This window comes from Thermobia domestica, chromosome 13 (assembly GCF_964235325.1).
Source record: "Thermobia domestica chromosome 13, izTheDome1.hap1.1, whole genome shotgun sequence".
Classification (NCBI taxonomy): domain Eukaryota; kingdom Metazoa; phylum Arthropoda; class Insecta; order Zygentoma; family Lepismatidae; genus Thermobia; species Thermobia domestica.
The window spans coordinates 121738438-121762049 of record NC_137466.1 but is presented as its reverse complement, the minus strand read 5'-3'; the positions used below and the strand labels follow the sequence as shown (position 1 = coordinate 121762049).

Sequence of the window (23612 nt, the reverse complement as noted above, 5' to 3'; positions counted from 1 at the left end):
TTTAGGTTAGTTTACAGTATTTCTTAGCTTTACAAAATTGAAGAATGAAGGAAGATTTAAAAAATGTAATAATCAAGCGTTTTATCAGTGTTAATAATCACGCGATACACAAACTGTCTTTGTACAGTCAGCGACAAAAGTAGTTGAACTCCTGACTGTAATAACTCCATTAGGTCGGATCCACTACTTTTGCTAATATCATAAACGCCTGGACAGATTCAATCCAACTTATATCTTAACTTTTTGGTTAACTAACAGTTGGTAAGCCTGTGGAGCACTGAAATAGGCTTTTACTTTGTAATTGGTGAACGAAAAAAAATTTCCGCTTTAAGATTAACCTCTATTGTGTGGAGCGTTCAATGAGAGTCGTATATCAAAGACATTATAACGCATTGTATATATATATATATATATATATATATATATATATATATATATATATATATATATATATATATATATATAATGTATTATTTCACTACATACTGCATACAAGAAGAAAGGAAAATCACTGATCATACATGAGATAGAAAATTATTCAAATAAAGCGTTTTAAATATAGATTTGTTAAGTTTGCTTGTTTAATGTTTTGTTTATGAAATTCAGTTAAATCCAGTAAAATATAGTTAAAAATTTGACCGCAAACAGCTATTCAATAATGCAATCTCCATCATTGTCAATAACTTCCTCCCAACGTTGGGGTAGTTTTTGAATCCCTCGTCTGTAGAAAACTGTTGGTTTTGAGTTTAGGAAGTCTTCCATCCAAGTTTGGAGAGCAGTTTCATCTTCGAAGTTGTGTCCTTGAATGTGATTGGAAATGGAACGGAAAAGAACAAAATCTGAAGGGGCTAGGTCCGGTGAATACGGGATGGGGACAATCTCCCATCCGAGCTCCTGAATAACTGCTTTTGTCATGTTGGCAACGTGAGGGCGTGCATTATCATGATGCAGAAGAATGTGGCGTTGTCCAGGTCGTTTTTCCTCAATTGCTGCCTCAAGTCGTCTCAATTGTTGGCAATAAACTTCTGATGTGATGGTTTCATTCCTAGGAAGGATTTCATGGTACAGTATTCGTTTTGTGTCCCACCATATGCATAACATAACCTTCTTAGGATGAACAGCACGTTTTGCATGAGGAGTTGCTTTTTCTTGGGACTAAGCCATTCCTTTCTCTTATGGATATTCACATATAGACACCATTTTTCATCACCAGTAACAATGTGTGACAGGAACGATTGATGTTATGCAATGGAAACCCGATGACGAGACAACAAAGAAGCACAAATTGTCAAACGATCATTTTTGTTTCATTCACTAAGCACGTGCGGTACTTATGAACCCACCTTCTGGATCTTTTCCATGGAATGTAAATTGTCGAATGATGGTTGCTTGGTCACATTCCATCACACTAGACAATCCTCTGGTTGTCTGGCGTGACCATCAAAATCGGATGGTCATCCTGTGCGTCTTCCATCATGCAAATCAAACTGATTCGCTTTAAAACGAGAAAACCATTTCCTTGCTGTGCTTTCACCGACGGTATTAGTTCTCTACACTTCACAGATATTCCTAGCAGCATTTGCTGCGCTTGAATCTCGGTTGAACTCGTACAGCAGAATATGTCGGAAATGTTCGTTTTTCTTGACCTGGCACTTTATCTTCAACAGCGAAGAAATAACAATCATTTGTAATAATCTCGCTGATAACTAGTATTCCACAAAACAACACTCCAAAGTAAACAGTGACAATGTAAAGAAAAACGATAAACAAATGAACAACAATGCAGTGTTGCCAGGTCAAATCAGAACGCTACGGAATTATGCCTCAACCCAATAAATTTGCAAATCTTTGTATCTATTCATGATCCTACTTCAATTCCTCGTCATTTCAACATCTATTTCCTTCTCCACAGGAGAAGGCTTTGCTTATTACGCTGAGTATGGATTGAAATTGAAGCATAAAAAAATGTTCGGATCTGCCGGGTTACAAACCTGAATCTTCTTGAAAGTCCAATGCGTTAACTACTCACCTATGTAATTCAGTTCCTTGAGTTTACACAATTTTTTTTTAGCTAGTTAAAATCCTTTATGTAAATGTAAATGAGCCACTAAGGCCTATGAGGAGATGATCATTAGTTTAGTTAATTAGTTTTCTTACCAAGTTTTGTTGTTTAGGTAATTGTTTTGCAGTTCTATTATTATAATATTATTATTAACGATTATAGCAATTCCTATCATTTTACAGATTCAATCTGCTTTACATCAGTTATGACGTAAAAGAAAATGCAACTTGTGCGAAAAATGTGTTTATACCTATACATTGCAAGATATGTAATTTCCCATTATTCGCCGCAAAATCAGTCGTATCTGACTGCGAACAAAATCTATTGTGGACCAGAAAAACACTTTTCACAAAACATACTTGAAATAGCTTACGATATACCCCAGCGATTTGGGTGAATAGTTTGTTATTCATGTGTTCAAATCCTAGAGTAGTTTTTCTTGCTCTAACCTATCCGGAAACTGGAGACATTTACAATATTTGAGTAACCCTTTATCAACTCTTTTCTTTTAACATTCGATTGCGAAACAATATTATAAAAATTGTAAATGTAAAATTCCATAGTTGAAAACAGAGTATTAAGTATCTTCACTATTCTATTATCCTCTCGAACGTGAGAGACTAACATTCGATTCTCGATAGCAACTCATGTAGTTCGGATCCCATGTTGAGTTGTGGGTTCAAGTCTCAAATAGGCCTGCTGTTCAAACTGACGCTAAACTCTAATTAACTATTATCCCCTGAGTCGTAACATAAAATTATTCCTCAATGTTTTCGAAACATATAGAATATTTGTTTCATGTTATACATTATAAATGGCAAAATCATAACTTTTGTAGAAATGAATCCAGAAATATGTACGCTGTTCTTATTATAATTATCCTGTATAATATCGACTTTCGCGGGATATCGAAGTAAACCTCGAGAACTATTTTGTATTTCACCTTAGAGACACCTCTTACACAAAAATAGTGCTGGAAAGGGTAATAAAATCCAAATTAATTAATCAACATAACACAGTGTGTCGTACAAAAATAACAGTAATATCTACTTTACGTAAGTTAGATTTGGTAATATTAGATTGTCTGAAAGGTACTGATACTTATATTTATTGTTATTTAAAAACATGAAACCACATATGTATAATTTTATTCGATGATTTGCCATTGTTCCGGTAGCACCATAATGCCGTCGCTAGTCACATTGCAATGAAGGTTTAGAAATAATATACCAGAGTATATCCGAATTAGAAAAAAAAGTGATACCATAGAACACAAGAAACTCTCTAAGAACATGCCGTAATCATGGATTATGCTCTTGTTAAAACTCGAATCAAAAAAGAAGACTTCAGAATATATGTATTGTACTGCGCACAACTTAAACCTTATTTATAATGAAGTTATGTGTAAAGTGAAAAAAAAAAAACTTTTTTTAAATACAGAAATATCAAATTTTCTCACACGTACGAGAAATTGGAAGCTCTTCCTGAGACACCGAAATAAACTATGTCCAACTTGATGGTACTCCAGATACCAATCAATTAAAACTTTTGGTTATTCATTCATTGATATTTTGAAGGCGCTATCAAGAATACAATACCCATATAATAATGGTTTCTACGAATGGAGAACAAATAAACAAATCTATAAGCCTGAGCAAGTTGGACAAAGGATGTGGGTAAAGGTGAGAGTCCGCCTATGAGAGTCAAAAAATAAAAGTATTCATAAAAGCCAGTATATCGTATGAATATGAAATGTAAACATTAGGACACATAAACAATCCCTCAAACAAAGCATGGTTGTTGATATTCTGCGCGTTTAGACGCTTTCTCGAACTTGCAACAACAATTTTAGTATGAGGCGCTTCATGGACGATTATACTTTTTGTTTTCGTGCAGACTAGAGTTTTTTTTATCAACAAGCATTCGTGTACTGTGGTTCATGAAGCACCTCACACTAAAATTGTTATTGCAAGTTGGAGAAAAGTTCTAAACCGGTAGAATATGAACAACCATAGGCTCTTTACATATGTGACTTACTATAGTACCAGGTTATCATAAAATAAGTATCGCTGTTCAGAGAACTCTGGAGACGTAACCACTCTGCAGAATGCAACCAAATTCGCTAGGAGTATATTTGGGAACAGGCAGAAGCGATTGGTGTAGAAAATAAAAATAGTTCCAATTTTTGATACCAGAGGTAATTGTGGCACTGTACAACACAAAGTAAGTGTAGCGTGGAAGAAAACCAATGATAGGCCTGTTAATACCCCATGGTCAGTGGCGGATTTACGGAGGGAAGGAGCTTCTGAGCTGAAGCAACCCTTTAAAATTCTTGGATATCTTACAAACATGAAGTTAAATGTTAGTCTTTCCTGTGTTCATAAACTGCAAGCTCCCCCCAAAATTCCGGAAAAACATTAATGTCAAATTTCGCCTCCAGAGACTATTGTATTTCTGTTCAGTGTTAAGTGCAGTAAGTGTGATTATTATTATTAAGTATTCTGCCTTTCGGCAGGTCCTGGGACTAATGATTTTTTTTTTTTTTTTTTTTTTAATTTTAGATTTTGGCCTGGAAATGTTTCTTCCACTTTTGTTGATCTTCAGCTTCCTCTTTTAACTCCCAATATTTTCTCCTATTTTTCAAATCATCGATCAGCTGTATTCTTCTTCTTCCTATTCCTCGATTCCCTTCCATCTTTCCTTCTATGGCGGTGTGAAGAAGACAATTTCTTCGCAAGATGTGTCCAATCCAATTGGCTTTTCTACAAAGGATGGTGGCTAGAAATGTCCTCTTTTTTTCTCTCCGTTTTAAAACATCTTCGTTTGTTGCTCTCTCTGTCCATTTTATCTTCTCCATTTTCCTCCAACACCACATTTCGAAGCTCTCCGAATATTTCCTCTCTAACTTCCGTAATGTCCAAGTCTCTGATCCATACAGTCCAATGCTCCATATATACCACTTGACCAACTTCTTCTTAAGTCCAATATTGAGCCTGCTAATTAAGAGTGATCTTTTCTTGTTGAATGCTTCTTTAGCTATGGCAATTCTTGACCTGATCTCTTTGGTGCAGTAAGCGTCTCTCGTCAACATACTTCCCAGATACTTGAAATTGTCGACCTCTTCAAGTTTTCTTTGTTCTACTCTGATCCTTAAGGGTGTGTTTCCACAGGATATTCTCATGACTTTCGACTTTTCCATGTTAATTTCCATTCCATACAGTTTTCCAGTGTCAACTATTTTGTCAATCATCTCCTGTAGTCCTCCTTCGATTTTAGCTATTATAACCGTATCATCTGCATACCTGATCTTGTTAATGATCTGCCTTCCAATCTTGAAATCTCCAATTCCCATTAATGCTTTCTTCATTAAACATTCACTGTAAATGTTGAATAATTGGGGCGACAAACTACATCCTTGTCTGACTCCTCTTCCAATCTCCACACTATTGGTTTCTCCTTCATTCAAGCGCAGCTTCACTCGTTGTCCTGTGTAATTTTTTAATGAGTCGTCGATCTCTCCAGTTGACTCCGATTTCTTTAAGTATTTTTAGAAGTTTCGTCCAATTGACTCGGTCGAAAGCTTTTCGCCAGTCGATGAAGCACAAACACGACTCTTCCTTTACATCAAGAATTCTTTCTGATATAATTCTCATCAATCCAATAGCATCTCTGGTGCCTTTTCCTTGCCAGAATCCAAATTAATCTTCTTCTAACCTCTCATCTATCTTACTTTCCAGCCGACTATTCAGTATGCGTGCAATGATTTTCCAATATGGGAAATCAGGCTAATGGTTCTGTGATCACTGCACTTCTTTGCTTGGTTTTTCTTGGGCAATGCAATCACTGTAACATCAAGAAAATCCTTTTTTCCATTCTCCACTCAGGTAGATCTTGTTTATAAGTGAAGTCAGTACTTTCGTTGCGTTGTCTCCTAATCCCTTGAGCAAATCTACTGGTATGTCGTCTTCTCCAGTGGCCTTTCTCCTTCGCATGTCTTTGATTGCTTGTTCTACTTCACTTTTCAATATACTGGGTCTTTTTTCATCATCATCCACCTCTTCCTCTTCTTCGATCGCAATATCTTTGGGGTGGTTCTTCTGATCATACAGATCTTTTATGTATTCCTCCCAAATTCTAAGGATTCTTTGATGGTCAGTGGTTACATTACCGTGCCTTCTTGATCTCCGATGTCGAACGTTCGTATACTTTTGTTAGCTTTCCCTCCTAATTCTTGTGCTTTCTGGTACATCAGATCATCTCTGCCGCGCCGTTGAAGTTCCATTATTTCTTCACATATCTGTTCCATGTACTTTTCTTTGACTTTGTCTGTCTCACTTCTCAATTCATTATTCAGCCTTCTGTATTCCTTAATGTCCGTGTTTTTCGCCCTTCTATGTTCTTCCATCTACTTCAGCATTGCTTCAGTTATCCATGGATTTCTCGGTGCTCTTTTCATCCTGCCAATGTTATTGTGGAGTGTGTCAAGTAGAATCTGTTTAACTTTTCCCCAACTATTCTTTATATTGTCAACCACATCGCCCATTGTACAGAATGTTTCTTCAATTTCTTCTTTCACATCATCGTCGATGTTTCTTAGTCGCTCCAAGTTCCACTTTCGATTTCTCTTCCCATTTTTCTTGATCGACTTTAACCAGGTTTGCACTTCCATCACCAGAAGATTGTGATCCGATTCAATGTCTGCTCCTGGCAGTGTCTTCACGTCTCGTACACTATTCCTGAAACGTTGCTTCACAAGAATATAATCGATTTGGTAGCGTTTCCTATCTCCTGGACTTTTCCACGTGTACAGCTTGTTTTTTTCTTTTCTTAAACCACGTGTTCATGACCACCAGATCATGTTGCCTACAGAAATCGATAAGCATTTGACCTCGTTCGTTTCTTCTACCTAGTCCAAACGGTCCCACTACCTTATTCTCAGTTCCTTCTCCTACTACGCTGTTGAAGTCTCCCATTACTACGGCGTTGACCTTACCTCTTCCTTCCTGATGCAATATGTCACTAATCTGTTCATAGATTACTTCTACTTCATTATCATCATGGCCAGTTGTTGGCATATACACTTGTATTATCACAATATCCACTGGTTTTGCATGTATTTTTACAAATATCAAGCTGTCACTGCAGTATTCCACTTTGGTTATACTTCTTGCTACTTCGTTCTTCATTGCTGTCGCGACACCATTCTCGCCCTTTTCGCCACCCGAGTAGTATATTCTGTAATTTCCTGATACTATCTCATTTTTCCCTGGCCATCTCACTTCACTCAAGCCCACTATGTCCACTTTACATTTGTCCATTTCCACTTTTAAATTTTCAAGTATTCCCTCACGTCGTAGAGTCCGTACGTTCCAGGTTCCTATGCTGAAATTAAAGTTATTATTATTTTCTCCTCTGATGATTCTTTCCGGAGCAGTCCCCATCCAGAAAATGGCGAAATGTAGTATTGTAGTAGTAGCATGTAGCAAAATGGATAATCCTTTAAATATCTTACTAAAGTAAATCTCTGAAGATGGACATCTATTTATATCGAACATTCCTCGCTTTGCATACCTTTCTCTGGAACCGAAAAATCGCCTAAATTAACGTCCATTAAACACATCGAAATTGTTACTCACGAGGCGTTTAAATTATTAGGATTCATAACTAGAAGTGGTAAGGTCTTCAGAAATATTGCAACACACTTAAAATGTAAGCATCAAGTTGGAATATGCTGCTGTTGTGATTTAGAACCCCTCTCAATAAAAGTATCGTCAACAAATTGAAAAAGTTCAATCAAAATTTCTTAGGTATTTGATGTACAAAGTAACTGGAATTTATTCTTCACTTGAAAATTGTAGACAATTTTAATATTTGCACTGGTAGACAATTTTAATATTTGAACATTAGAACAAAGTTGTAATATTGCCGATCTCGTATTTCTCTTTGCAGTGATGTACACTGGTAGACAATTTTAATATTTGCTCATTAGAACAAAGTTGTAATATTGCGGATCTCGTATTCCTCCAAAAAATAATTCAAAATGAATTCGATTGTTCAAACTTCATATCTTCATTATAGTTCTATGTTCCTTCAGTTAGAACTAGAACTAATAATACAGATCTCTTTTATTGTAAAAAGGCTACGACCAACATAACGCTGGAGTCACCAATCTGAAGATTATGTTCTTTCTATAACAAATTATGTCAAAACAAGATGAAATTGATATATGTCAATGTCCTGTAAAACACTAAAGAAAAACTGTTGTAAAAATGAATTATATTATTTCAACACTTTAATTGAGCCTGTTATGTTGATAAATAAATAAATAAATAAATAAAGTATGTAAAATTAAGATCTTTGATCCCTATACATTGAACTGCTCTCGAATAAAATTGTACATGTCCAACATAGATAGGTTTGTAACTTCCTCCATGTTCACTCTGGAATTATTCTTTAAATAATAATAATAATAATAATAATAATAATAATGTTACGTTATGGAAATTACGAAATAATTTATTTTTAATAAAGAAATGCATACTCTCGCCAGAAAAATAATAATTTAGATAGGTTTGCTGTGTGTTATAATGAATTTTGGAAGTTGCTGATTTTTGTTTAGCTACAAGCCTAATACACAACTTTTATGCGTGCTGTATTTTCATTGCAGACCCACTGAGTTAGACGCTTTAGTTTTTGGACATCTGTTTGCTCTTCTAACCACTGTTCTACCAACTGAAGAAGTGTATAACATAATTTCCAACTACACAAACTTGACAGTATTCTGTCAACGTATTGAAGAAACTTACTTCAGACAACAACCAGATGCTTTCAACAATATGTAGATACTTCCTCGCATTCATATAAATAGAATTCAACAAAGTTATGAAATATGTATTTTTACTGATGGTAATAAATTTTATCTGATTTTCTGTCATAGTTCTGCTGAAATATAAATACAGTAAATTGAATTTATATTTTACTAATTCTGCATTTTATTTACGTTATGAATAAGTTCTCGCTATATTTGAATATCTTTGATAGTATAATTCTAATGGAAGACACTAATACAAAATATTACAGAGGAACTAGTAATCGCATAAGCAGGCTTTGTAGACGAAATGAAACAAAATCTTAGCCAAGAGAAATTCCTCGAGTTGGAGAATGCAGTGGAAATATCTTCTTCTCTGGAATCATTTTCAAATTGAAACATGATAAAGACATTGAAAACTTGACGTTCACACTACTTGTTTCACACTACTTGTTCCTCTTCTATGTACAGTATTAAGTTGCAGGTTTTCTTGTAGTGTTGGTAAAATTTTAGTAACTGCATTTTCCATATTTCATATAGATTTAATTATGTGGAATTACATATATACTATCACGGTAACATAGTATTTTCCATTAAGCACAGCTTTCCATAAGATCAGATTCCGATCAGGTCAATCATTGAGATCTCGCAGAATATTTTGTAATGGGCTGAGGTAACGTTATGGTTTAAACTTTTAAGTCTTAAAAAGTGTTTGCCGCAACTTGAAGAATGTTTGAAGGAATTTCTGATCACACCTTCCGTATAGCCTTATTGGTGGTAAGTTAATAGAACCGTCAAATAATTTAGAAAAAAATGGATGATTACAGTAATTTATTGAAGCGAGCAAAGGGAACTTCTACTATATTCGATTGACAATTGTGTCTGTTTCACGATAACTCTCGTAAAACTTACCCGATTTTAATGAAATTCGTAATGTATCTTTCTACAACCTTCCGACGTTTGAGGTTGCAATCCATAGAAAATGAGGGGTCAAAGAGGTCAAATCCTCCATGTTGCAAGTTTGAACATATGGATACAAAACAATTTTGCAAAATAAATTGCGTAAAAATTTACGACCAATAGATCGAATGAATTACATTTTTGTCAAATAAAATATACTAACCTCCTTGAACTCCTAAGGCAATAAAATTTAATGTTTCGGACACTTTATCGAGTATCCACTGTCAAGGACAGTAGGGGCAGCAACAAGATCTTCACATGCTCGAAGCTTCATTTTCAATGGTATATCTTCAATACTTTTTTTTTTTTTTTTAAAGTAACATGTTTTTAACATAATGTAAGTGCAATTCATACCCAAAGAATTTTACTTATTACAATTTATTTTTCATGCATTAGTGCAAGCATGTGGGAAACTGAAGATACATTAAAAAGTGGATAAAAAGCTTGTAGTTAACTGCAAAAGAATAACAATTTGTAATAGGCAAAATTATTTGGGTTGTAAGTGCACTTACAGTAGATTAAAAAAAAAAAAAAACATTAAGTTTTTAAAGAATTTAATGTCCACTATAGATATAGCTTTGAGCATGTGAAGATTTTGTTGCTGTTGCTGTTGCTGTTGACAATGGATGCTCAATAACATATCCGAAATATTAATTTTATTACTTTAGGAATATATATATATATATATATATATATATATATATATATATATATATATATATATATATATATAGATAGATAGATAGATAGATAGATAGATAGATAGATAGATATAGATATAGATATAGATATAGATAGATAGATATATATAAGTGCATTTTAATTGATACATAAAAGTTCAATTTTTATAAACATATAGTTTCTTTAGAGGATACTGATGATTCCCATAGTTCGGGGTTAAAATCTGACAAGAAGGAGAAGGTGGACTGAGGCTTTCCCAAACAGTGAATTTAGCATTGTAATGTAAGTGGAATACTCTCCCCCGATTTAAAGATATTATCCACGATAACTTTCGCAAAATTTTTTAGGCTTTAATGCAATATGGTGCATACTTTCTGAGGCTTTGCAATCATTCCCACTTGTTGAATTTAAAATCACTCGAGAACTAAAAAGTGAACTTATCTCCCCCAGGGTTTAAATAATGTGTTGTACGGTAATTTTCGTAAAAATTATTCCATTTTGACACAATAAGGTGTATTTATGTTTATTGAAGCCTTCACACAATCTCCAATGTTTAAAGTTGAAGTCTATCAAGAAAAAGGAGTCCCTTTATGTCTTTCCTTATGATGAAAAAAAAAAAAAAAAAAAAAAAAAATAGGTTCCATCAAAACAAAACACTCTGATTTTGGTGTTGAAATGGGTCAATAATAAGGAAGTCCCTACCCCCTGCTTCGATTATAAATAAAATGTCCCGAAAAAAATCGTAAAAACACTTCAATTCTTGTAAAAATGTAATGTGTGTTTTGTTCGAAATTAGAGACTTACTCATACAGTTAGCGGTTGAAATTAGTAAGAAAGAGGGTCGCTGGCTTCTACAATGCACTTAATCGTACAAAAACACATTACGTCTTGTTGAAAATCTTGGTGCTAGTATTTCTTTATATAGAAAAAATGTTCATCTACCGTGAAACTGTATGATGAATTAGTGAGTGCATAATTATAATATTCTTCCATAAGTTGTACAAATGTTCTAATTACATACGACCTCAATTTTTATCCAGTAGAATGTTCCATTTTGCAATTAGTTGCTTCATACTGCCTTGCAGCAGACTGAGTAGAAATGAGACTTCACATCATCATGTACGCAATATCTTATATGAGGAAATAATTTGCCGTAAGGAGTAGAATCAAATACCATAATGTTTTAATATCGGTGTTGCACATTCTTTTCTGGTAGATAAATAATGGAAAATGAATTTTTATCGCACTATTATTTATGATGTATAGTTGCCAGCAAAAGTACATATGCACCACTTTCCCTATTTCTTTTATCAATAAATTTGGGAATCAATCTGAATATGATTTTGAATAACTACAGAGAATTCATTATTTCTCTTTATGTCAAAGAAAATTGTAAAAGAAAACTATGTTCAAATAAGTTCATTCGTTTCGAAGTTACTGACAAAAGGGTATGTAAAAGATGGGTGTGTATGCACTATACTGGTGACCATATAAACAGATTTCTGCTCTAAATAAAGGATACACAAATGAACAGGAGCACATTGTATTATCACTTCTAGGATATCTTTATAAAAATGTTCATTTAAGTTTTTTTTTTTTTTTTTTTTTTTTTTTTCACCTTAAAATTCAGGGTATTTATTCACAAAATTGAGTTTGAGATAGGTCTTTTATATGGCAGGTGGCCAACCTGTTTGGGTTTGAAGGCTACATTTCATTTCATAAGTCGCTAGTGGTGTACTTATCTATTCACTAGCCCGCTATAGAAAATCATAAAACAATAACTGTGATCGATACAGACAGTGTGACACAGGTTACCTTCTTACAACTTGCCGGTCGAATAGTAGACGCGGTCAACGCGTTGGTCACCCTTGATTTATGGGGACAAAATATCATTGTCAAAGGAAATATCGCAAAATAATATTTTTTTAAAGTTATTCTAATACTGCACTAGACAACTGGAGATAAGATCTTTGTTAGGAATGAATAGTAATAAGTTTCGTGCAATCTTCATTGTTTTAAGTCTCTGAAAAATAAATAATATTTGAAGAAACAGCATCCTAGAAAAAAGGAAGTATTGCGAAATGTATTGGGAAGATTTTTCGTGGTACTTACAACAGAGTAATACGTCATAATAATGTGTTGTATTATGCAAAGACCATCGGAAACTAACGCTAACAAGTCGCCTTAAGTACTCGTATGTAACGTATCCATAAAATTATATTCAGCAGTCTGATTTCCTTTGAAAACGACTACATCTCAATGACTTAGGGAAGCTATTACCTTGCTATCATGATAGACCAACTTGATTACCTACTTCGCTACAGTGAAATTGATAAGACTTTACCGTGGTAATTAGCTGATTTGTCAATTCCTAAAGTACTAATGACTCGGAGAATAAAATTGTTTCCTTTATTTCGTGAAACAAAATACATTTATAATCAGATGGCCAATTCTATTAAGTAATTCATTTTGTAATTAGCGAGAAAAATACTGTTATCTTATTTTATTCAATTTAACCATTAATATTGTAAAGGCACTGTTATAGAACTACATAATACAATCTAAAGCAATTTCATATAAATGTATACGATCCAACGAAAGATTTGTTCAGCTATTCATTACATGATATGCATATAAGAAAATGACGAAGAATAAAAATTACAATGAGAAATAATTTTTAAAATAGGATATCTTCGCAATAGAAAATGCATTCTTGTAATTTAGGAATATTTATGTTATTACTCTGTGAAGTGGTTACCAGGTGGAATGGTTATTACTATAATTTCCTATAATTTAGTGTGTAACTAGAATTATTGTCTAAATGAAGTTAGATGGCTGAAATATCACCTTATTTGCATTACGACCTCAAACATTTTCGGATCTCATCAAAGCATGTCCTGTTCTTCTTCTTAAAAGTTATTCTGTATATATTTCGCTGGATTTCTCGTTTAGGGCCTATCCGGTTGCAATGACGTGAACATACTTTAAGGGGGATGGCTGAAATTCAGCTCAAATGTAGAAGACTATGTAGATTCTATAGTCCAAATGCAAATTGTCCTAAAATGGAGGGAACATAGTCAAGCATGAAACATTAAAATTAATGTCAATTGAAAATCAATGAAAAACAAATAATTCTTTCAATTATCTCAAAAATCAAAAGAGGGAGATGGCTGAAATTCAGCTTAAATATAGAAGAGACTAAATAGATTCTATATTCCAAAAGCAATTGTCCCAAAACAGATGGAACATAGTAAAACATGACGAAACATTAAAAGCCAATGGAAAATCAATGAAAAAATGAAGTCGTCCACATATCGCAAAAACTATAATAGTGTAATATAACTGAAGTTAATTGGTAAAGGGCAAATAATATTTTAATAATCTTGATATTAATATTTTGTAAATTTTCATATTTTAAATGGAAATAAAAACTCAATTCCCAATCTGGTGTTGTTAGGCCGTTCACATGTGTAGAGCAATTAAGGAAGTCTCGTAACAACTCAAAACTATGTGTGGATAAAAAACATTCTTTTTAATAGGAAATATAACTGATGTTATGCATCAATGTGTCAAGTCAATAACAAACACTTCCTACTTCGAGTCACGAGGAAATTCTTGAAAATGTAATTGTAAGCGGAAGAAATGACGCTACCAAAAACTAGGAAGAAAAGGTAGGTGGACAAAAGAGAGTACTGAACTCGAGAGAGTTTTGAAGTGACCATCACAGAAGAAGGTCCGACTTCTTAAATCTTATCCGATCAAAACCTTGGTGAGTACATGCTGGTTACGAATCGATAACACACTTCTGTTATTCGACGTCATTACCAATTTTCATTCAAATCAAAACCTAACTTCTAATTTAATATGACAGTTATTATTGATTTTGTCATAAGGCCAAAGCACCAGATTGGAAATTGAGATTTTATTTCCATTTAAAATATGAAAATTTACAAAATATTAATGTCAAGATTAATAAAATATTATTTGCCCTTTACCAATTAACTTCAGTCATATTACAAAAAGGATGTATAGCATGTAAAGTAAATATGGATAGAACTTTATTAAAAGTCAAGCTAAATAAAATCAATAATGATAAAGTAGATATCTTCTGCGAATTACCCTGAGAATCCCATGCGGAGGTTATGTGCTTGAAATATCCCACATCTGGATTTGTAATTTCCAAACTTGATTTAGCGCGCAACGTGACCTTTGACCTGGTCACCTGACACAGTCTGGTCCTTATGGCAAACCGGATAGGTCCTTTATAATGGAAGAAAAACTATTTCTGGTATTCAAGATTAAGATGCAATTGAATGTGAATTGCCTTTACAATGTTATGAAATGATGCTTGTAAATGAAACTAATGGCGTTAGGGAATCTATAGATTGTTCATGGTGATACTTTGAGTAAAATAAAATGTGCCTACTTTTAAGTTGGGATTTACTGATAACAGTTCTATTTTGAAACGTCCTATCAAAAAAGGTAGACAAGAACAGTAAATTTTACATCGGAATTTACATCTGAGATCCCTCCTAGATCGAATACTGGTAAATCAAAAAGTAGAAGACGGTAATATAGTTTGAACCGTTATGACACAATGTTGCAACGGGGAGAGCCCATGACCAGGAACTTGGAAGAGCTTCTATGACATTCTTAGAACTAATAAATCTAAGTACAGCTTTGCTTGTACAGCTTGAGATTAGTTTGGGTTATTATCTGTAAAGTCCTGAGGGCGACATGAGAGCGGGTATATCAAAACACCATGAGATTTAAATATGACCACTCATTTCATAGTACTATCTTAGTTCCAGGACTCTATGTTCTCCAAGTATTATTATTTCCCTTTGTTTTAGTTATATACAGGATGAAAAATGACGCAAATTTCATTTCGACTAATTCTAAATTCTCTCCCCCTGAGCTTTTCAATTTACACGTTTTACCTTTTTTCTATTATCTTCAAGATAACAGTTTAGCTGTTCCATGATATTGTACATTTTTTTATATACATATATTTGCTTTAAGCAAATCTTTTCCTTGATTTTATTCTGAGCTCCTGTTCATTTTATTTCATTTGAGGATATATTTTGAGTTTTATTTTGTTGAAAACCAAGTCTGGATATTCAGGAATTATGTTTGAAAATTCTTCCCTTTAGGTTAATTGTTTTGAAGGTTTCACTTGTGGACTGTCACATTATCTAAACAATACATATCTCTTCTCTATATCTAATCTTGCTAATATTTAATTCGTAAATTGTCTATTTTTGCTTTAAGATAGTATTTCCACAGCCAATTTTATGATAATTTACTATGCAATGATAACATGAATAAACAGTGTGTAATTTCTTTTTATTGTTTTTGACAGATCACAAACCTGTAAGATGACAAAAACTAAAAAGCCATCATTCACACATTCATACATACACACTTTCACAATTGTTATCTGTGAGAGTCCACATGCGCTCACAAACAAACAAACAAAAAAGTAATAAAAAATAGCCATTTCTAGCCAAAATACCACTTTAATTAAATGTCCCAGAATGCCTCTTTTTTTCTCTTACAATGTCTACAACAAAAAGTAATAAATAACCAACCGACCCACAACCGATAAGTTAACTGGCAGAAATAATATCCTCTTGCATGGTTTCTTTTCTATTCATTTAGTACATTTTTTCTTTAATAATATGGAATAAATATAAGTTCTTTTGCTTTTATGAATGATGATTTATACAATGTCTTTTTTTATCTTAAAAATGTCTCATATGCTTTTTAAAATGTTAAAAGATTGCTATTAAAAACAATTTATTATTTTTTAACAAGAGAGTAAGTAAAAATTGTTAACTTTTATGTAGAAAAAAATGTGCAATGAAGTGAGGTGAAATGTGATGCATCTACAAATTCTTATATCTTCAATAATAGTTCTTGAGTTAACATGAACTACACTTTTCATTAAAAAAAAAAAAATGAATAGTGTTCTGCATTAGTTACAATATTTTGACCATGCAAGAAGATACCATCTTTATTTCGCTTTATGTATTTGTTTCACTGGTTCATTAATGCTTGGCCTACACAGTTAACATTTCACATTTTTCTGCTTTTTTTGGGGCCTTAAAAAAGGCTTTTGAAGATATTTTACTCAAAATACTATTTTTTTACGTAATATTTTTCCACATAACTTATCTACGCAACATTATGCTCTTAAACAAAGATTTTTTGTGTTTATTTCACAAAAGAAAGAAAAGAACTATGTTTTCTTCGACATTATAATTAAAAACACCTTTTTTTAAATCTTCATTACCTAAGAGGGCAACAAACTTAGAATTGCAGGTACTTTTGTTTAACGATCACTATGTATTTATATCTATAAAGTATGAATATATGAATAATTCTTTATTACCCCATCACAGGAGCGATTGAATATTACTCTAAACAACAAAGAAAGTCCATGTGGGGTAATAATAATAATAATTATAATTATAATTATAAAATAATAATTAAAAAGAACTGGCTGTATGAATGACTTATCGAACGATAAGAACAAATAAAATTTAAACTTTTCTCTACTTGTTAATGTACACGAAATACAAGAAGGGGATAAATGTTAGAAAAAGTATTTATCTTTTTTTTTCTAAAATAAATAATTTATACACTCGACAAAGTACTCTATATATATATATATCTCAAAGGCCATCCATCATTTTGTTTTCGTCAACATGATAAAAATGGACCAATAAATACAATTTTATTTTTATTTTTTTTTAACAACAAAAAATGTTAGACATGTTTACAAAGAAATGGGTGGAATGATGATACTTTTTAAAAATATGTAGAAGAGTAACTAAGAATATAAAATAGTTGTAATTTGTTATGCATTCAAGTCTATTTTTAATGTTTTTTACTAACTGACAAAATGAACTATGGCCTTTTTATTTTATTTTGTTTATTTTTTTACTCGTTTATTCAACAGAAAGATCAAGTGCTTGATAGAAGGTTCTTTTCTATTCTTTCCCCTTTTGATAAACAATATTGCCACTATGCCTTTTTAAAACATGATTCATAATTATGTAACTATTTAGTACACTTGTGTGTTTTTTTTAATGATGACATGATTTTGTCTTTATAATTATTATTATTTTCTTAATCTGGTATCCACGTAACACACTTATAATGCACATCTTATTTTTTTTTAGTTCATTGACTCACAGCAGTTACTAAATTGACATTAACTTACTAATGTACTGCATATATATATGTGTGTATATATATAATTTCTTTTTTTACTTTCAGCTGGTGAAAAACGTACGTCCATTATAATAATCATAATAATTTTTAACTATAATTCTGGAGGGCATAATTTCAAAACAAAAAAGCAAAAAACATATCTCTTTTATAACAATCACCAGATTATATGCTTAGATAATATTTAGATATCAACACAATTATGTAAAAACTGTGAATATATGTATATAGATAAAAACTGCACTGATAGTGGCTTATTGTTATGTAATTCCAGTTAATGGCATAAAACTAGTGTGTTTTCTTTATATCTTTTTTACATGTATTCTTTTTCTCAAATACATACTCTGTAATCAGTCTTGCATTGGGAAACTCATGGGTTCTTCCAGCAAAAGGTTATTGTATGTCTATTGTAAATTATTTCACTTTATGGTCCAACAGATTTTTTTTTCTTTTTTTCATGTCACTCACGTAAGGGAAAGGGGGAAACAAGGCATCATCCATGAACCTATCGCTATCGTTTTCTTTCTTTAAAATCAATATCAAGCACCACACTATATTAACATCATATCACCTTTTTCTTTTTTTTAAAAAAAAAAAAGTTTCATTATCATTTCCTAGGAAAGCTCTCAACATTAACATACTTCCTATTTGATCTCACTTTTTCAGGTTTATGTATGATAAATATATATATATAATATTCTTAATTTACTTTTCATGACATTTTCCTCTTTCTTTTTTCTTTTTTCTTTTTTTTTTAAACTTCCTGATTTGCAAGTAGTGAGTATTGAAACGAGCTGTACACAGTGTGAAGATCATACAATATAATCAACATTTTCTTATATATATATTTTTTATTATATTTAATATATATATATATTTATATATACTCTGTAGCGGATGCAAACAACAATATTTTATAAAATTCTCTTTTTCTCTCTAGATAAAATGTTTTCAACAACAATTAATATTAATGTGGTACGATCTAGAATCACAAAGTGCTCGACTACATTTTTGTTTTAAGGCATACCCCTTACCACAGTCCCTAAACGTGTGTATAATAAGAGATAGCAGGAGAGAGAGAATAAAACTTATACAGGCAGGGTGTAATAAGTTCTTTTTCTTCAGATATCTTCTACAAAAAAAGCGCTTCTACTTTCTCTCAACTTTTTTTGTTTGTTTTCTCTTTCATTTTGGACTTCAAAACATCCTAATTAACTCAAGCTGCTTTTCCCCCCGTCTTGTACATAGAACAATTTCACTCTAAACAAAACGAAACAAATAGTCTTTGCTTTTTCTTCTTTTAATGTTGTCTAAAATTATTTATTTTCGTTTTTGTCTCTTTTTTTTTTCACTCATTCATCTAGTGAATAGAGCTTCGTTTCATATTATTCCACGATCCCTGAATGAATGGTTAGTTGTAACAACAGTGTTCCCTGATTGGTGGTGGATGTCTTTACTCTTAACACCAGATTCCAGCACTTGTAAGAGACTGCTTCATTTTGATCTGCAAAGAATGAGAGACAAAATTATTTAAAAAATGTCTAAACAACAATTCCAATTAAAATATATTGTTTTTCTCTTAGTTACACAACTCATAAAGAACTATATAATGTTCTAGTGTGATGTCATTTTCTATTTTGGTAAGAAAAGTTTTTCTAAATAAACTTTAATTTCAATTCTAATATTTTATATTCAATAGAAAATGTATATTTTACCTTCATGGCAATGGAAAAGCTACATTAACGAAGAAAGGCAGTTGTCCTATTTTGGATTCAACTCTACGTGACCAGAATAAAAAGAAAGTCAGTCTAACACAGTTTTAAATGAATAGCATAAAAGTTCAGGACTTTCTTACGGGTTATTTCATTTTCATGGATCTCATTCATCGTGCTGGTCAAGACGTTAAGGTGCGCATCATCTAGTACACTACAGCTGGATATTGTGTCACACTATTTAAGTTGTTTACTTCGAATTTGTGTATTAAGGTGGACCGGAAAATGGAAACATTAAGACAAATATTCTACCCGTAAAGGTGCAACATTAGGACATGGGGACAATGTTAGTTATGTCTAACATTATGGGCCATATTCAAATGTAATACATTGAGATTTTCATTCATGATTCTTTTTTTATATTACTGATCACATAATTTGTACTTAAACTTTTCAGATATCTGGAACAAAAGTACATTTTGGTGTAGTCTATTTATCTTATTTTATTTCTTAATAATTACTAAGCATATTCATTCATTCACAATTTCGTATGTTTTATGGCTCCTTTTGTATTAATATTGTTATATTGTTTAGGTTTTCACTTGCTCATTAGATATTCCCATTATTACTAATGAGCGTCATCCCATTCTTCTCTTTACATTAACATAGTTTTATTGTACTAACCTTTAGAATTTAAAGCTTTATTAGAAGAGAAACGCATCTATTTTGAGGTAACATAAACTATTAAGATAAGTACGTCTTGATTAGAAATACAATAAAAAGGAAATAAACAGGAGGACGCCACACTAGAGGACTCTTTTTTTCTTTCTTTAAAAAAAAAAGTCTCGGTTGCTACTACAGATAGGAAACTTAAATTAGATTTATGTTATTCTTCAATAGTCAGTAAAAGTGCTTACCCATCGCTGAATTTCCTTTCGCCAATAACTTTGAAGTGTATTTAAATGTAGTTTGAAGTAACATAAAGAGAACTACATTCTTTGTCTAGAAAAATTTAGTTTCAAAGTTATTGAAAAACAACGGTACAACGGCGCCGACTTTCCAAAATTTATGTGGGTGCATATCAATGGCGAGACATGTAGGCCTGTATTTTTTTCAGGAAAGTCTCGATATTTGTGTGATTTATTTTTAGTTAAAATCTTTTATGAGCAATGTCATAAAGGGCTGTGATGTCATAAGGTAAAATATGTCGGTACTATAAGGATAAACGGGGTTGCTGTAGCTTAGTCGGTAACACGACTAACTTAAACGCAAGAGAAACGGATTCAAATCAGGGTGCGCCGTACCCACAGATTATTTGTGTGGATGCCGGAGCCCCGGAACACCCACGTAGTCGGCGTGCATGCAACGTTAATATATGTGCACTATTTTTTTTCTTTCTTTTTTCTAGTGACCACAGTACACAGGATTTGTCATTAATTTTTCACAGAATTCGGGTTGGGATCTATGCAACTTTTTCGGAACTCAATGAATATCTATGAGATGCGAAAATAGCCATCGGACTCAGGAAGCTAATTCTTAGCAGCGTCTGTGTTAAAGAACATCTTCCTTTGAAATGTATCCTCTATTGAAACGGTAAAAGATTATCTCGTGTCTGATCACAATATTACAAAGAAATTTGTTGTAGTCGAGTAATAGTCAAGAAGATCAGTATAAGCTTGTTGCATGAGTGTCATCTATATGGTATACTGCTTCCTGAATATTCCTGATAATTACACCAAATACATTTAAACCTATTTAATTAAGTCTCCTCTCTATCTATCGGTCACTATTGCGAGAGCCTCTATCTGTCGAACCAAAACTGCATTACGAGGCGCATAATCTAATGTCTTACAATTCGAATATCAACTGATTATACGCAGTTATGTAACACCATATTTTGAACTTCAATATTTACGATTGTTGTGTGTGTTGTGTGAGAGTTAACTTCAGTGAAACTACAAATTTCAGAAAATTTTCATCTTAAGATGAAAATGTTGAAGCTAAACATTTGTGTTCATTGTTACTTAGAAAATTATATGTACCGACATGCACAATAATCTACAAAATCAAACATAGATGGTATTTACTTCAATTTGATCAACTATTTTTGAAGAAATAAAAATACAGGAGACTTCAGCTTGAAGAAAGACACAATAAATATATTTATCTCCCTCTTGTGGCGGTTCTTAATTGCCTTCTTTCAAGTCAACGTAAAAAAAAAAAAAAAAAAAAAAAAAAAGTTATATATACAGTATATATCGTATTAGTGAAGTTCGTTAGCGTTTTTGTTTGATCTGTTCCTTCGATTGTTTAGACACTCGTTCACAAGGTATTTTGTATTCAAAGAGGAACTCCAAAATATTTAAATAGTACTTAAGTATCGATGGATGAATTTTCAAACAAAATTTACCCACAACAACTACAAGCATTTCATTTTATCTTTGTTATGCACATACACAAATAATGTTAGTACTACTACTGTATTTCGCACTTGGACTTCCTTGATTTTATAGCTGCATGTTTATGACCTTACTTCGTTAATTCACAAGTATTTTAAACAAAAATCTTGAGGATTGCAATATTTTTAGGCGTAGCAGTACCATCAAAAATACAGAAATACCTACCTTTCCATTCCGTCGTTCGTCCTAAAGAGATCTGAGGTTCAGCTGTCCACTGAGAAGAGTTCTTTGTGGAGGGCTGGGAATTCCAGATGCGGCGTTGATCGCTTGAATTTAGCCAAGGCATCCATGTGTAAGATGCTCAACTCTCTATTAAACAGAAAATAAATATTGTGACTTAGCATGAGATGACTTAATCAAAATATTTACTTTCTAATCACAAATAACGTGTGCTTAGAAGTATAATTTCAAATAATAAAAATAAGATTTAAATATATGGTGTGTAAAAAAAAAATGAAATATGTTTAGATTAATCCTGAAGCTAAGTTTAAAAATTCATCTTATATGTTATTCATACTTGAATAGCTTGTAGGTATATATTATCATTAAAGATTTAAGATTGATTGTTGTAGAGCCAAAGTCTAATTTTCACAGTCATTGAATTTGAAACATATACACAGGATATGCCCAGATATTGCCTACCTTTACATGCTGTATCTTCAAGTAACCTTTCAAATCTAAAATGTCTCGTATTGTTACTTCGACATAACTACTAATGGAAAATAAATTAGTATAATTACCAAAATTAAACCATTGTCTTCATTATGCAGTGCAATGGTAAGTAGGATTAAACAGCAATTTAATAACTTAGGAACATATTATTTATTAAGTCTTATCATTGTTCAGAACATTTTGCGAAAGAGAAAACAAAAGTTGCAATTATCTATAATCAATCCAATGTTTATACTCCATGACAGCTTTCTAGTAATATCCTCTGTCGATAATCAAGTTCCAAGTCGTAACACTTATTACTACCATTACTAACCGATGTTCTTCAGGATCTTTGTAAGTGGAGCACGCTACATAACTGCGATATTAATAATAGAAATAATCTTAAAACATTTTACATACTTGTCCATCGCATATTTCTAGTTAGTTGCCATTTTAAGGTTCCAATGAATAATTATTTCAGTTATCCATCATAAAATGCATATACAACGTAATGAAAAGTTAAATGGTAAACAATTATGAGAAAATAGTTTCAATCCAAAACAAGATTTTTGTAGTATTTTGGTAGAAGATGATTACCTAAGAGCTGGAATCTTGGCAAGGAGAGCGTCGCTTACTGAGACATCCCCTTTGATAGGCATCCGGTGGTTGCGGTCTAGCTCAAGGCGAAGTGCTCGTAACACAGCTTGGCCTAATCGGCCTATTTCAGCTGTACCTTTCAGGCCTGGCCGATCTGGAAGAAAAAACAAAAAGAAGATCATAAACAGCGTAGATATTCAGATAGTTACCTGATATATTGTTAATTTAATAATGCAAAGGTTCTAATTACAAATTTGGAATGCAAGTCTTACATTATTATTCTATAATATTCTAATAACTGAACCTTCAATAAATGCGTACTCCTTGTAAATTTAGAGGGGGTGAAATGGTATATTGATATCCATATATCAGACCCATATGCTTGAACGCATATCATATAATCTTGTATAAACACGTTCTCCACCGAAGGATGAAAACATTATTGG

General features: G+C 32.4%; 2 protein-coding genes across 8 annotated transcripts in view; one reads left to right on the top strand and one right to left on the bottom strand.

Moving 5' to 3' along the window:
* Nucleotides 1–8996, top strand: part of LOC145668461 (metaxin-2-like) — a 63577-nt gene extending 54581 nt beyond the window's left edge. For both annotated transcript variants that reach the window (XM_081736354.1, XM_081736353.1), the window contains one exon: nucleotides 8730–8996. In XM_081736354.1, coding sequence (XP_081592480.1) covers nucleotides 8730–8904 — 175 coding nt within the window. In that variant the 3' untranslated portion in view covers nucleotides 8905–8996. The remainder of the gene's footprint in view (nucleotides 1–8729) is intronic.
* A 6842-nt stretch (nucleotides 8997–15838) lies between these two features.
* Hr3 (nuclear hormone receptor 3 ROR-beta) overlaps nucleotides 15839–23612 on the bottom strand; it is a 671278-nt gene continuing 663504 nt past the window's right edge. For 5 of the 6 annotated variants that reach the window (XM_081736348.1, XM_081736349.1, XM_081736347.1 and 2 more), the window contains 3 exons: nucleotides 23167–23320; nucleotides 22084–22227; nucleotides 15839–19251 (listed from right to left, as the gene is read on the bottom strand). In XM_081736348.1, coding sequence (XP_081592474.1) covers nucleotides 22122–22227; nucleotides 23167–23320 — 260 coding nt within the window. In that variant the 3' untranslated portion in view covers nucleotides 15839–19251; nucleotides 22084–22121. Of the gene's footprint in view, nucleotides 19252–22079; nucleotides 22228–23166; nucleotides 23321–23612 lie in introns of all 6 variants that reach the window. The other variant, XM_081736346.1, reaches the window with a different exon arrangement.